The 14,419-nt window shown below is 45.5% G+C and overlaps 1 protein-coding gene across 18 annotated transcripts in view; it reads right to left on the reverse strand.

Annotated features, from left to right (window-relative positions):
* Window positions 1–14,419, reverse strand: part of LOC113577132 (protocadherin gamma-A11-like) — a 119,671-nt gene that overhangs the window by 6,901 nt on the left and 98,351 nt on the right. For 17 of the 18 annotated variants that reach the window (XM_081712935.1, XM_035521421.2, XM_035521394.2 and 14 more), the window contains exon 2: window positions 619–677. In XM_081712935.1, the coding sequence (XP_081569061.1) occupies window positions 619–677 (59 nt within the window). Of the gene's footprint in view, window positions 1–618; window positions 678–5,880; window positions 8,576–14,419 lie in introns of those variants that run through there. The other variant, XM_027009615.3, reaches the window with a different exon arrangement.

Below are 14,419 nucleotides of genomic sequence, written 5' to 3' on the forward strand. Positions count from 1 at the left end.
CTCTCTCTCTCTCTCTCCAAAATCGGAGGAGCGGCACACGTTTTGCTGACTACAGAGCTGTCGGATGCAGTGACTTGGTGATCTGCTCTCTCTCCTTTTGTCTTCTCCCCATCAGTGTTGCCTCCCTTCGGCCACACCGCTTCCTGTCTGCTCACTTATGGCTTATTCTGTCTAACTCTCAGTTGTGGATGTTGGGTGCATCTCATTCAGGCCAAAATTAACCTACACGCGATGATTTCACCAGGTTAGTTTGTGTGGCTGTGTTATTTTCACAATGAGAGAGAGTGAGTGAGGAAGAGAGGGAGGAAGAGAGATGTTTCTATGTGTGTGTTTAGTTTGTGTCTGGGCCTGTCTCCTGCTGTGAGGAGCAAACCCTAGCCTTGGCATCATCATCCACCTCCCACACACACACACACACACACACACACACCAGCAACTTTACACTCTCTTGATCTATTCCATGTTCTCTGGGCTTATTTTAACATGCAGCAAATTGGCAGATCCTGATTATCCTTGGTCTAAAACACTACATACACACTCGTGGAGAGTGTGCTTGTGTGTATGCGTGTGTGTGAAAAATCAATTGCACAATGCAAGTCTTTGTGTTCATGAACTCACCCGCTGGGACCAGGCCTCTGGTTCTGGGTGAAACGCCAGTCAGGGTTGGGGGGTTTTTGCTGTAAAGATAAGAAAGGAAAAAGGTTTTAACTTCAAACTGCATCTGTCTGACCGACCGTTCCAGGATCTCTGTGCTCTTGGTCTGCTGTTGGTATGGAGACAGAGCTGTAGTTTAAGCTGATGTAACTATATAAGCTTACAGTGGCAGTCATTTTGCTCTTCAGAAAAATTACAGACAAAAAGGCACAGAGTTTACACTAGTAGGGTGTTCGGGTGTGGGTGTGTGTGTATGCACGCATGTGTTAGCAGAAAGCTTGATTCAGAAAGGCCAAGACTCCCAAACATCTGCTTGCATTGTCTGCTTGCTTTTAGACTACACGACTTGACCCCCTGCTCCAACCCGATAACCTCCACAGGCTGGACAGGGCGATAAGGCTGAGTGTGGAGAAGCGGCCGAAGGCCTCGGGCCTCGCACACAGCTCCCAAGTGTTCCCGCAGTGGGAAATGTGCCCCACCGTGCACTGAGCGACTGTGTGAAACTTCAGCCAGCACACAAAACCACCATTGTGTTTACACTGGAATAACAGGCGTACTCAGCAGAACAGGAAGCACACGGGATGGTGCGTGAACTACAACGGCCTTGGAGAGACGTCCTTATCTTATATGCGCACAGGAAGCACAAATGCAAAGATGGCACAGAGGGGAACCGGGAACGGTTGGGAGCTCTCGTCTCCTCAGTGTTCTTCCTTCATCTGCTTTGCTCTGGGGGGTGGAGGCTACAGTCATTACAGGCCTGCTCTAGTGTTTAATGATAAATACTTTACACACATTCTCACACACACTCACATACACCTCCTACTACATCCTGTACTGCTCAACACTTGAAACCCCATACCCCACCTTCAATTGCACCATACACATTCCATCATCACACAAATACAGCACATGCAAGTTGAACTGCATGCCAGCGTTTCGACCACCCACGGCAGGCAGTCCACTGCTCCCGCCAGCTCCCGCCAGGACAAAGCCCTCGGATATCAAGTGCGTGCGGGTGTCGTTTCAGAAAAGTCACTGGACCCATTCAAGTTCAGGTTCTTCATGTTATTAGTCTAAATAACCACTCTCGGTAAATGTGGACAAAACAGACGCCTGGCTTGGACTGCTGTGATTCCTATCAAAGGCTGGCATTACAACTCTCCGAGCAGGGGTTTGGACCCTGAAGGTTACAAAATGGAGAGAGGTGTGTGAGGAGCATACGAGGCCAAGCGCCCCTGCAGTCAGACAGAAACCCGGAGTGCCTTTTGATGTTTCTTCCACTTCCCGTTCTCTTCCTGAAGCATTTATCTGTCCCTTCATTGCGTTCCCCGCTCATCTCAGCTCAAGCTGTCGACAGGAATACAGGAGAAAGGGAAAAATTATTCTGTGCTTTCCAAAATGGCTGCCGAGAGGCCCAGCATTCCATCGGCATGACGATCGGAGCGGCTGTGTGCGCTTCCAAGGTCCCGGGTAAGGTCATGCTGTACCCCCTCCCCCCGAAAGACCTGGGAGAGGGAGAACAGCGTAGTACCGGGCGATACAAACAATGTTCAATACTGCGATGTTTTATAAACATATCACGATACAATATGTGGAGATATTTAGCTTTAACTTTAATAAAGTTAATGAAATCTGGAAACACTGGAACTGTGTGCAAAAACCTGATATAGCTTATTTGCATTGGAGTGCCTGTTTCTCAGATTAAAATATTAAAATGATACCAAGAAATTTACATTTCTAACATCTCGAACGGTGTCAAATCTATAACACTGCACGACATCACCTTCAATTACAAAATAACTCTCTCTGCTGCGACGGTAGTTTCCCACAACTGGAGAAGCACAAATTACAAAATAACTCTCTCTGCTGCGACGGTAGTTTCCCACAACTGGAGAAGCACAAATTACAAAATAACTCTCTCTGCTGCGACGGTAGTTTCCCACAACTGGAGAAGCCCAAATTACAAAATAACTCTCTCTGCTGCGACGGTAGTTTCCCACAACTCGAGAAGCACAAATTACAAAATAACTCTCTCTGCTGCGACGGTAGTTTCCCACAACTGGAGAAGCCCAAATTACAAAATAACTCTCTCTGCTGTGACGGTAGTTTCCTACAATTGGAGAAGCCCTGAACAATTAGGAGTTTCCCAGCTTGTACCACACCTATAATATTTCTTCTTAAACTGATGAATTCACTCTGTTCACTCTGCACATTTCAGTTGTAGTCCTGGACCAGAGCTGCAAAACCCTCTGCTAAAAAACCATCTATAAAACTTTGTGGAGTTACCAAAAGACAATTAAGTAATGATCGAGCTCAGTAGAACAGACAGACAGTGAGAAACCCCAGGGTCCCTATGCCAACACACCGTGCACATGAACATCTACGAGCGTCTGGCTGCGTGTGGTGGTGGCGTGACTCCTGCCGCCAACTCCTGACCTGGAGGACGTCGACGGAGCGCTCGGTTTCAACACGACCTGCAGGCCGGTTCCATTGTGAGGTTAACCTAAATCACAGTTCCCAGCTCTCCTGGGTCCACTGTGACTCCATGTGTTTAAGCAAGGCCTGCAGAGTGTAACCGGCCCACTGCGGCTCGGTGGGGAAGAGATCCTGGCCAGAGACCAGTCTGTTGGCTTCAGTCCCACCCGGAAAAGTGGTGAACGGTGATGATTCTAACGAGGCAGCACAGTGAAATATTTGTAAAGCACGCCGCAGTGAGATATTACTACAGGCCGCGACAAAGTAGGAGCGTGTCTAAGATATGAAAATGAAGCGGTCTTGGGTTATGAGTCAAATGCAACAGAAGAGTGAAATCCTGGCGGATGTAATAAACATGAGTTATACTGGTGCGTCCTACATGGTTATGTGTCAGCAAAATATATACTAACGCAGTGTTACCATACTACACAAAATAAGACATGCGTCTGACTACATACATATACCAGGCAAGATGGCACTGCACTTATAAATAGGGCAACCAGATACACAGTCAATACCACAGAGAGAACTCACACAGAGCAGCTGCTTTTTGCATACATGCAGGCATGCACACACGCACCCGGCTTGCTGACCTCACAAAAGACAAGAGGCTACCTCATTCTTTACACCAGGGAGGAAGTTCTTGTTGCCTAATAATCTTTTTTTACAATAATGCCTTCTCTCTCTTCATTACACATGGGCACTGGTGTGTCTGCGTAGTCCTTTGTGAAATGGCGGGGGGGAACCACAGAGGAAACAAAGGAAGCTATAAAGTGTGTACGATCACCACAGCTCGTCAGGGACCCTCGTCTCAGGGTTCCGCCTGTCCTCCCGACAGCGGCGGGAAGTCGTTCTGCCCGTGCAAGTTTCTGGAACTCAAACTGCATCAGGAAAGCAGAACTTTACAGAACTCAAACACCTGCACACTGTGATCCTGAAGTCCATGAAGGACGTCTCTGGAGAGTGGGACCGCGCACTAATCTGATTACTGTGATGTGCCAGCGCAGTGTGTGTCACTGCATGGGGTCTTGCAAAGGCAGAGAACACATGAGAGATCTGATACACTCCACTGGCATTGACACACACACACACACACACACATTTCAATGCTGACTCTGAAAGGATGACTCACACACTCACAGCTCTGCGGGGGAAATTGGAAAATGGCTGCTGTAATGTGTGTAGGATGCTTAGCAGGAAACCCCAAGGAGGTCAGAGAACAGAGGATGGGGAAAGAGGAAATGACCAGTGGGACCATGGCCCACTGAAACACAATTAGCTAGTCAAGATGCTCAATGTCTTTAAAAATAATGCTGAATGAAAATGGAAGGGAAACCAAGCTGATGTTTACATGACAATGACACATAAAGAGCAAAACAGGGATCCTGTTATTGGCCCCTCCAGTACCTGTCTACAATAGCACTGGGAGAACTGGACAGGATGCATAAAGGAGACAAAGTGATACAGTATGATTCAGTGCTGTACAGACACACCCACACACACCACAACTCTGTCTTTATACTCCACGCTAGAACCTTTAGGCCTCTTGTTACTGTCTCGCACACCCTCTCACAAAACACACACCATGCATGCATCATGCCAGAAGAGCCAGATGGCCTCCTCACAACCCAAAAGCCAAAAATGACTCCCAGAGGACTAACAGACGAGACCCAAAAGAGATGACAAGAGATCGGAGGACAGGAGAAAGAATGGGAAAACAAATCTGGCTTCCTGGGACTCCTCCCCCTCCTGCTCGCTGTAAAAACACACCGTAGAGCCAAGAGGTTACATAGTCCTGCTGCGATAAACAGCAGATAGGGATAACCTCGGGCTGATGCATGACCGCCTTCCGCTATACACACCGTGATCCAAACACAGGAAAACAGAACCTTCAAGGAGGGCTGGCTAACCCCATCACTACAGCCAGGAGGAACGCAAGTTTCAGGAAGGACCGAGAGCAAGAACCGCACTTCAATTTTCACTATCTGAGAATGAACTAAAAACCTGTGGACTGCTACTTTTGAGACATTTACCTGGCTGCTAACAGGATGCTTATTTCATTCTAGGTTCAGAGTGGTACTACAGGAAGTCCGATTTCTGGTTACCGAGGAGGCTTATTATGGGATTGCCTAGAGGTGATACACTTGTCTATTAGTGGAGGTCACATGGCTCGGGGGTATGGGATCAATCACCAGCGTTCGGCACAACAGGAAGTCCAGGGTCACAGACTGACCTTCGGGATCCTGTTATTGGGCTGCTGAGTTCTGTACTCTCCTCCACTCTTTCCTTTCCCTGTTTCTCCAGCCCCCTCTTCCCTTCTTTGCCAGCCGTCTCTCTCTCGTCAGTATCCTCATTATCTTCCTCACTTATTTCCCCACTTCCTCACATTTTTATATATCTCCAAAATGTATTTCTATCCTCTCCTCACCTTGTCATCCATTTTATAGTTGTTTCAAAATCTCATTTTCACATTTTATGTTTATGTCTGATTAGCTTAGCTCTGCTGTTCTAGCTTATGATTATAGAAAGAGCCATAATGGCACATCTAAAACAACTGCATCCTGGGAAAAGCCATATAAACTGAATCATGAGTCAGACCAATGGAAAGAAACTATTTCTAGTCAACTAAAAAAAGTGCTAAGGTTAGAACATTAGAATTACATCTGCCTCACCCATGCAGGGGCAGCACGGGTGAGCCCACTGGTCAGAAATATTCGACATTTTAGCTTGTGCACCGAGCTGAACCCTCACCTCATTGGCTGAGTTCATTAAGTGCTTCCTGGTTAGGGTCATGTTTAACGTGTTGTTATGACTCAACATAGGAGTCTTCACAAACACAAAGTCACTGCGGCTGGAGAGGGTGGAATAGCAGGGCCTGTATGTGCGCGTGTGGGGTTCCTGAGGGCCCCCCACCACCTCCATGTATCGGATCGGACCGTCCGTGTTCAGCTGGAGGTGGAGGTCCTTGTGGGAGCGGTGCTGGTAGCCGTGTCTGGAACGGAAGCCCTTCCTAGAGTAGCAGCATGGCCAGTCGTCCCTGTGTCGGAGACAGCGCACCAGCAGCACCACGGTGGTCACGAGGAAGACCAGCGTGACGCAGCCCAGTGCTATCACGAGGTACAGCGACACGTCCGTCATGCCGCTCGTCGTCCGCAAGAACGGCGGCCTGCGTGAGTCGGCCGGCATGTCCACGAGCTTCTCCTCTACGCTCACCGTGACGGAGACACTGGAGGACAGGGCTGGCTGCCCATTGTCTTGCACCACCACCACAAAGGAGTAGGCAGAGCGCTCTCCGCCCTCTACATCCTCATCGGCCAGCTCGCGGGCCGTGCGGAGCTCACCAGTGTGCGCCCCGATGCGGAAGAGCGTGGTGTGGTCGCCGGGGGCCAGGCTGTAGGACAACCAGGCGTTGTGGCCGCTATCAGCATCGAAGCCAACGATCTTGTTCACCAGGTGACCGACGGGGACGGAGCGTGGGATCGTCAGCTGGAGGCCCGTGTCCTCTGAGTGTGCGGGGTACAGGATTACGGGCGGGTTGTCGTTCTGGTCCACCACGAAGACGTGCACGGTGACGTTGGAGCTGCGTGGTGGCGTCCCGGCGTCTTGCACCTGCACCTCTATTTTAAACGCGTTCATCTGCTCGTAGTCTAGCGAGCGCATGGTGAAGATGTGGCCGTTTTCTGGGTTGATGTAGACGTACGATGACACGGAGCTGCCGTGGACGACAGAGGCCAAGACGGAGTAGGTGAGGCGAGCGTTATCCCCCAAGTCCGGGTCTGAAGCCGAGACTGCCGCTATAGGTGCCCCGGGGGCGTTGTTCTCCGCTATGTCTACGGAGTACGAGGGCTGAGAGAACGCTGGAGCGTTGTCGTTCACATCAGAAAGACTAACCACAAAGGTCTTCTGAGAGGAAAGTGGAGGAGAGCCTGCGTCTGATGCAGTGACAACAACAGTGTACTCGGGGACAGTCTCCCTGTCCAAAGGCCCGTCTGTCACGAGGGTGTAATGCTCCTCAAAGGCAGAGTTCAGCTTAAACGGAAGGCCCGATGACACTGTTAACGTTACTTCACCGTTTTTACCGGAATCCAAGTCTCTCGCGGTGATTAGTGCGATAACTGTGCCGATCTCCGCGTCCTCACTGATGGAGCTTGAGAAAGAGGTTAACGTCACGTCCGGAGTGTTATCGTTCACGTCCGTTATTTGTATTTTAATGTTGCACGAGCCCTCCATGGCGGGAGTCCCGCCATCCCTGGCCTGAACAGTGATGTCATAAACAGTCGTTTGTTCATAATCCACCTCCCCGATAACACGGAGTTCCCCCGTTTTAGGATCCACGCTGAAAAGGTTGAGAATTCTGTCCGGTGTGTACTTACTGAACAAGAATGATACTTCGCCATTCATTCCAGAGTCTGTATCAGTGGCATTTAGTTTTGTTACAATAGTTCCAACAGGCGAATTTTCCAAGAGATTAATTCTTTTTACCGGTTCGTCAAACACTGGTGCGTTGTCATTCACGTCCAGAATTTTAATTAACAACAGAGTGGTGCCAGATTTCTCAGACTGTCCACCGTCGATCGCCGTGAGTAACAAGCGAAACGCGGCCTGTCTCTCTCGATCGAGAGGCTTTTCCAGCACGAGCTCTGGAAATTTACTGCCGTCGCTTTTTGTCTCGACTTTTAATACGAAACAGTCATTCGGAGCCAGCTGGTACGTGCGCAGCGAGTTTATACCGACGTCGGGGTCGTGCGCACTTTCCAGACGGAACCGCGTTCCCGGAGCGGCCGCTTCTGATATCTCTAGCGAGGAATTGCGAGCTGGAAACTGTGGCGCGTTGTCATTCACATCCGCTATTTCCACAACAACGCGGTGCATTTCTAGCGGGTTCTGAAGAACTATTTGAAGGTGCAACAAACATGACGAACTTAATCCACACATGCTTTCCCTGTCAATTGTCTCTCTAATTACTAAGGCACCGCTAACCCTGTTTATCTCGAAGTACTGAGCATTAGAATCCGAAATGACGCGTACATTTCTCTCGGTAATCCCTTTAGCACTGAGACCCAAATCCGATGCTATATTCCCAACGAAAGAACCCGGTTCCTGCTCTTCGGGTACAGAATACCTGAACTCCCTAGACGCGCTCGAGAAGCAGGGCAGGGAGAGCGCGAGCCAGAGCACGGGCCATTCCGAATAGCATCTCTTCTTTCTCAACTCCATTGTGAGCGCGTCCACAGAACTGGAGAAGAGAAAGTTTAAAGTTTTTTTTTTCGTAATCAATCCATGTTTCCCTTAAACCGTCCTTACCATGTCTTTCGAAACTTGATCCGTTTGACGTGGAGTAAAGTTAAACGTTTTAGAGCGTTCATGGTGCCCGAAAACACTTGGGGAAATTAAGAAGCGAAAAAACAGAACTGCATGTCCACGAACTACCCAGGCTGACTGCGGCTCTCCGTCGGACAGGGGGAGGAGACTGGGCCAGGAAAGCCGCCTGCCCATTGGTCGGGAGTGAGCAACAGGCTCTTCACACGCAAAAAGTCCCCCTATTTGGCGGAGCCACACATGTTTCACTACGGACTCAGAAGTGATCGGTATCTTATAAGCTCAGAACGAAGTTTAAATGTTTTCAGTGAGCGGAGAAGGATGAACCATTTCTGTTACATTTTCACCCTTCAACGACACTCACTGTATAAAAATATATTAAACGCTCGCTCTTCGGATTACATTTTCTGTATCTAATAAACAATTCCTTATTTTTTGGTATTCCAGTGAAAGACTTGTTAAAGGAAACCAACGAAAACGGTTGTCCAAAAATAACCTACACGAAAAGTAGCAAAATCTATCACCACTCGCCGCGTTACGGGCCATAGCTGCGAAGTGTGGGGTTAACCACATGACGGCGTTGTTTCAAAACCGGCTCGATGTCTTCACGGTTCTTATTTTCATTTTCAACTAGAGTACGACTGCAAATGTTTTCCTGCGTTATACATTTTCATTCGTAACATTTAGAACAAATAAACTGACATCAGAATGGCAACAGACTGAACATCAATAGCTAAAATTATATTTATGAGAACCAAAATAATGGCAATGGCATCTAGAAGCTTTCAAGTGTTTCAGCAGTTTAATGCTCCATAAATATCGTTTAGAAGCACAACACAAGATCCTCAACGCACTATGAAATGTAGTTTAATATATCATCACTCTTGTTAAGATAGGTAAGAAGAGATTATGCATTGTACATCACAACTTCCCTCCTACACACTGATGTTGACATTAACACACACACACACACACACACACACACACACACAAACACACACACACACACACACATACACACACACACACACACACACATACACACACACACACACAAACACACACACACACACACAGGCAGGCACATTATGAATATTTTGTGCTGTTTTTCTAGTACATAATCTGTATATTGCCTGTATAATGTGTATTGTCTGTATATACACATTATACAGGCATATAATGTGTATATAATGCCAGAAAGTTACCAAGAGCCAGAAGTAAATTCCTTGTGTGTGTCAACAAACTTGGCCAATTAACTGATTCTGAGCTAAACTTTCACTCACACCTTCAACTGACACATTTCTTCATCATATAAAGAAAACTCAACATTAACCTTTCAGGTTTTACAGCAGCAGTTGCACTTTTCTAAATATAATACTTTTTTATGTGCACTGAAATAATCAACACTGAAATAAACCCACACAAACATCATGACTGAGTCCATGTAAACACGACACACACACACACACACACACACACACACACACACACACAGCTTTCCTGGTTTCCTGCTATAGGATCCTTATGCACATTTCAGGGCAAAGGTACAATAGCCACCCAACATAAGAGATATCATGAAGCAGCCGGGACTAAGGTTACCATGGAGAATCCTCCCTCTCACCGAGTGCTCAGCGGTCTGTGTTTAAAACATGTGAATACCTCCATGTCCAGCAGGCAGATCATCTGCTTAAAGTCGGAAGCACTGCTGGGCTTAATTACGCTGACGTTACTGACCGGTGACACTGGGAAGTGACAGGATGTACAGGACTGGCTGTGGGACAGCAGCACTTATCCCAGTGCCTCCAGGTCCTAAACAAGCCTGTCTGGACCTGCAAGGTTCTGTTGGGATTTGTTTTGTTTTTGAAGCCATCGGAGACAGTTAATCTCATGCAGCACACAGCACAGCTCCTGTTATCTGAGTAAGAAGAAACATAAGTGTGCATCCTGACTCATTATGCTGAGTTTAAACTCTCCAAAAAAGTTTAAACTAGGACATCGTCACAGATCTAGAGGTTACAGCAGTGCCCGTTACCAAAAAGAAACCAGCTTCACATACCTTGAAAACAAGCTTTTTTTGGAACTTAAAAGTTCCAGTGGTCTTTCTATGAGACCTTCCAGAGGCAAAAGACATGGCGCACTCTGCCCATAAAAAGGCTTCGTTTATTATGCTTATCCTCCCTTTCTCAAAGATGCATTGAAATCCTACGAGCCTTTGGGTTCATCCGCAGTCATTGCAGTATCCAGATGTTTCCAGTAAAAGAGCTCTGTTTGTGTTCTGATATACTGCAGCAAATCTGTACATGTTTTGTAGTGCATGAGAGCCAAAGTGCCATTCCTGCCAAATACATAATCAACAACTCAGAGCTCCTAGTCACAAATAGTCAGCCTCACAATGATACGGGCACGGAAACTTTGATTCAACATAGCAATTCATCACATGGACAATAAGCATACATATCATTATTGTTATTATTATTGTTGTTGTTGTTATATGGCAACCTATTAAATATGCTGCACACGGTTCTGTGTGTGTTAACATTTTGCAGGGAAAAATATCAATATATGTCAAAATATCAACAAACGCATTTTTAGTGATTTTATTGTTTGCTGCAGTATCAGGCCTCATTACTGCCGTCCTGTGGTACAGCGCGCGAACCGCAGCCTGCTTATGTGCAGTGAAGTCGAACGCTATGGCGTCGATATATATATATATACACACACACACACACACACACACACACACACACACACACACACACACACACACACACACACACACACACACACACACACACACACACACACAGAGTCCTTGCTTGCTAGCAGAATGTTTAGCTTTTATACCGTTAAAAATAAAATTACTGTTATGAAGCTATCCCAGCGAGGGCATTTTTTAAACGTTTAGCGTGTGCCAGGCAGATGTGTAAAATGCTAAATCTGACTGGAAGCAAAGCACGTGGTGCCACGCGTTATTGTTATACCCGTTATAATGACGTCACAAACGGGCCTGCCTCCTACACAATAAAGTTATCGAGAATAGTCGGCAGAACTCGTAAATAATTTCAAACCAGCAAGACCAGTCAAGACGTGTGAAAGCCCCGATGGAGGCGATAAGAAGGTCACGCTACACACCAGCAGCCAATTTCAGCACCACCAGGGTGAACAGCGCCACAGAGACGTTGAGCGTTGAGACGTTGAGTGCTCGCTTTGAAGAGGAGGCCAAAACCCAACATTGTATTAACGGCTGAACAATAAACATTCATCACTTTTAAGGATTCGCGATGAAAACGTCAGTGAAAGAATCGAATGTTCTTATGTGCTTGTACAAATTCATCCTATTATTAACAATAAAATACAGAACAGAGAAACAAAATCCTTTCTGTTTTTTTTGTTTTGTTTTGTTTGTTTGTTTGTTTAGATTAAGTCAAACTGAATCAATACTTATTCTTATGCTTAAACACGACTATTAAACCCAGACATACAAACCGTCTATTCCACCAAATATAGTGACGGACGTAATGTCCTGTTATCAAAGAGTCCACCAAAACGATTATAACAAACCATATGTTGAAGGCCAGTAAAATGTATTCAGCATTAGAGGTGCACAATGTTGACATTAACGTCCTACGTGATGAGGTATATACAGTTTGCCTACAGTCACAGTAAACCGCTGGACAGAATTAGCCTACAAATAAATGTTCCAGTAAAATATGAAGGCACTTTTTAAATTTTATTTGCTTAATTTCCCTGAAGTACTTTTACATTAAAACAGGCAATGGTTTCCACTCTGTGAATTTAACAAGCAAAACAAGCCTTGTGGAAAATATCTTTAAATGGTCAGGAACAAGGTCAACAACCACACACAACCACAAACACATACACACACACACACACACACACACACACCCTTCCCCCTTAATATTAGCCTAGAATCTCAGCCCACTGCACTACACTATGAAAACCAGGGGTATTTCATCTCATCCCTTATTGCAGAAAGCATCATATGTGATATATATTGTTTGTGTATGCATATATGTTTGTGGTGTGAAAACATTACATGGCAAAAAAAAAGGATTTCATCAGTAACCTCTACTTAGAACTTTTACAGTAATCCTTGCCGGACGCCACCACAGCCATCAGACAGCATATGCACTGTGGTTACACTACAGTTATCAGACAGCATATGCACTGTGGTTACACTACAGTTATCAGACAGCATATGCACTGTGGTTACACTACAGTTATCAGACAGCATATGCACTGTGGTTACACCACAGCCATCAGACAGCATATGGACTGTGGTTACACTACAGCCATCAGACAGCATATGCACTGTGGTTACACATAAGCCACAGATCCATAACTGTGACTTTACATATTTAAGAGTCAAGTAAGTGGTTAGTGCATTAAAAAGGTTTCTTACCTTTATTGATTCAGACCAAGGGATGAGGAAAAGAGTTCGAGTGTCACAGTTGAACGCACCAGTGTGAGGAGCAGCAGGGCAGCATGAAAAAGAAACCAGACATGAAGGAGTTTGATTAGAATGATGCAGCAACCGGACATTTCAGGGAGCCGAGTCATACTTACCTGTTCTCCTTACAGCAGAATCCAACCTAACAGAGCCGTGCTGAAGGGGTCACCAGAAATGCCACAAATAATCTCTCATAAAAAACACAAGCATGGTAGATTTAACAAGCATTTAAACATGTGTTCTGTATCACCATAGTGCACACATATAAGGTTTGATTGTAGTAATAATCATAATAATAATAATAATAATAATAATAATTATTATTATTATTATTCTTATTATTGTGTGTTTTCATTGTTGATAATATTTTCATTCTCTGTACAGTGACCTTGACCTCTGGAAAAGCACAAAAATATTGATGATAATAATAATAATATATTGATAATAATAATAATAATAATAATTATTATTATTATTATTATTATTATTATTAGGGGGAATGGATGATGCAACTGGAGCAAGTAGGAGGACGAGACCCCATGAATTAGTGATGAGTAATAGATAAATGAAAGGGTATCCAGTGTAAACAAAGTAAGATGGGTGTGATATGCTCAGAATGCTTGTTATGAGTGAAAAACCCAAGCAGCCAATGTCTTACCTACTCAACATGAATGCATAATTCAAATGAACTGATACAACTACCCATCTGCTTCTCTGCACAGCCCCTCTGCACAGGGCAGAATGCTGCACTACACTCATCAGAACAGCAGGGCACTCGGGGTGGGGTTTTGTGTGTGTGTGTGTGTGTGTGTGTGTGTGTGTGTAACATGCCTAATTCATGACTGTGTGCACCAGCAGCCGTGTACGACTCCCTTTCTGTGTGCCAGATAAAGGGGGAAAACAGATAAATGGTGTTAATGGTATATTAATGGTGAATCTACATTTTTATATCTGAACATTAGATTAATCAGAAAGCCCTGCTGGTATTGTGGTATCATTTTGCTGCTAGCACAAATGCAACTTCAAATATCTTTTAAAAACGTTCATGAACAAGAACACACACACACACACCCTTCCCCCACAATATTAGCCTAGAATCTCAGCCTATATTATGAAATCCAGGGGGTATTTCATCTCATCCCTTAGACAGAGCTTTAAGCCTCTCACTGCCCCCCTGTGGCCTCATAATGGTACAGTCCTGCCTGTGAGTCAGCTTGTTGCTGTGGCAACACAACCCTACCTCAGGAGGAAATTAGTTTGAAAAGCAAAAAGAAAACAGCAAAGAGAAGAAGAAATGGCTGTTAAAAATATAAACATACGAGATATAAAAGTAGATCTCACAAAGGTCTGTGTGTCAGCAAAGTACCAAGTTATGTAAACAAAGACTGGCAACGCACTGTTTCCTATGTCAAAATCCAAACCACGCTGTTGGTATCAAGCATAAAGGATTAGAGTGGAAGTGTTGAATTTTAGCTGTACGGTAAGACTGACGCCTGTGCA

The sequence above is a fragment of the Electrophorus electricus genome, chromosome 4 (genome assembly GCF_041902795.1).
Source record: "Electrophorus electricus isolate QZ-2024a chromosome 4, ASM4190279v1, whole genome shotgun sequence".
NCBI classification, from domain to species: domain Eukaryota; kingdom Metazoa; phylum Chordata; class Actinopteri; order Gymnotiformes; family Gymnotidae; genus Electrophorus; species Electrophorus electricus.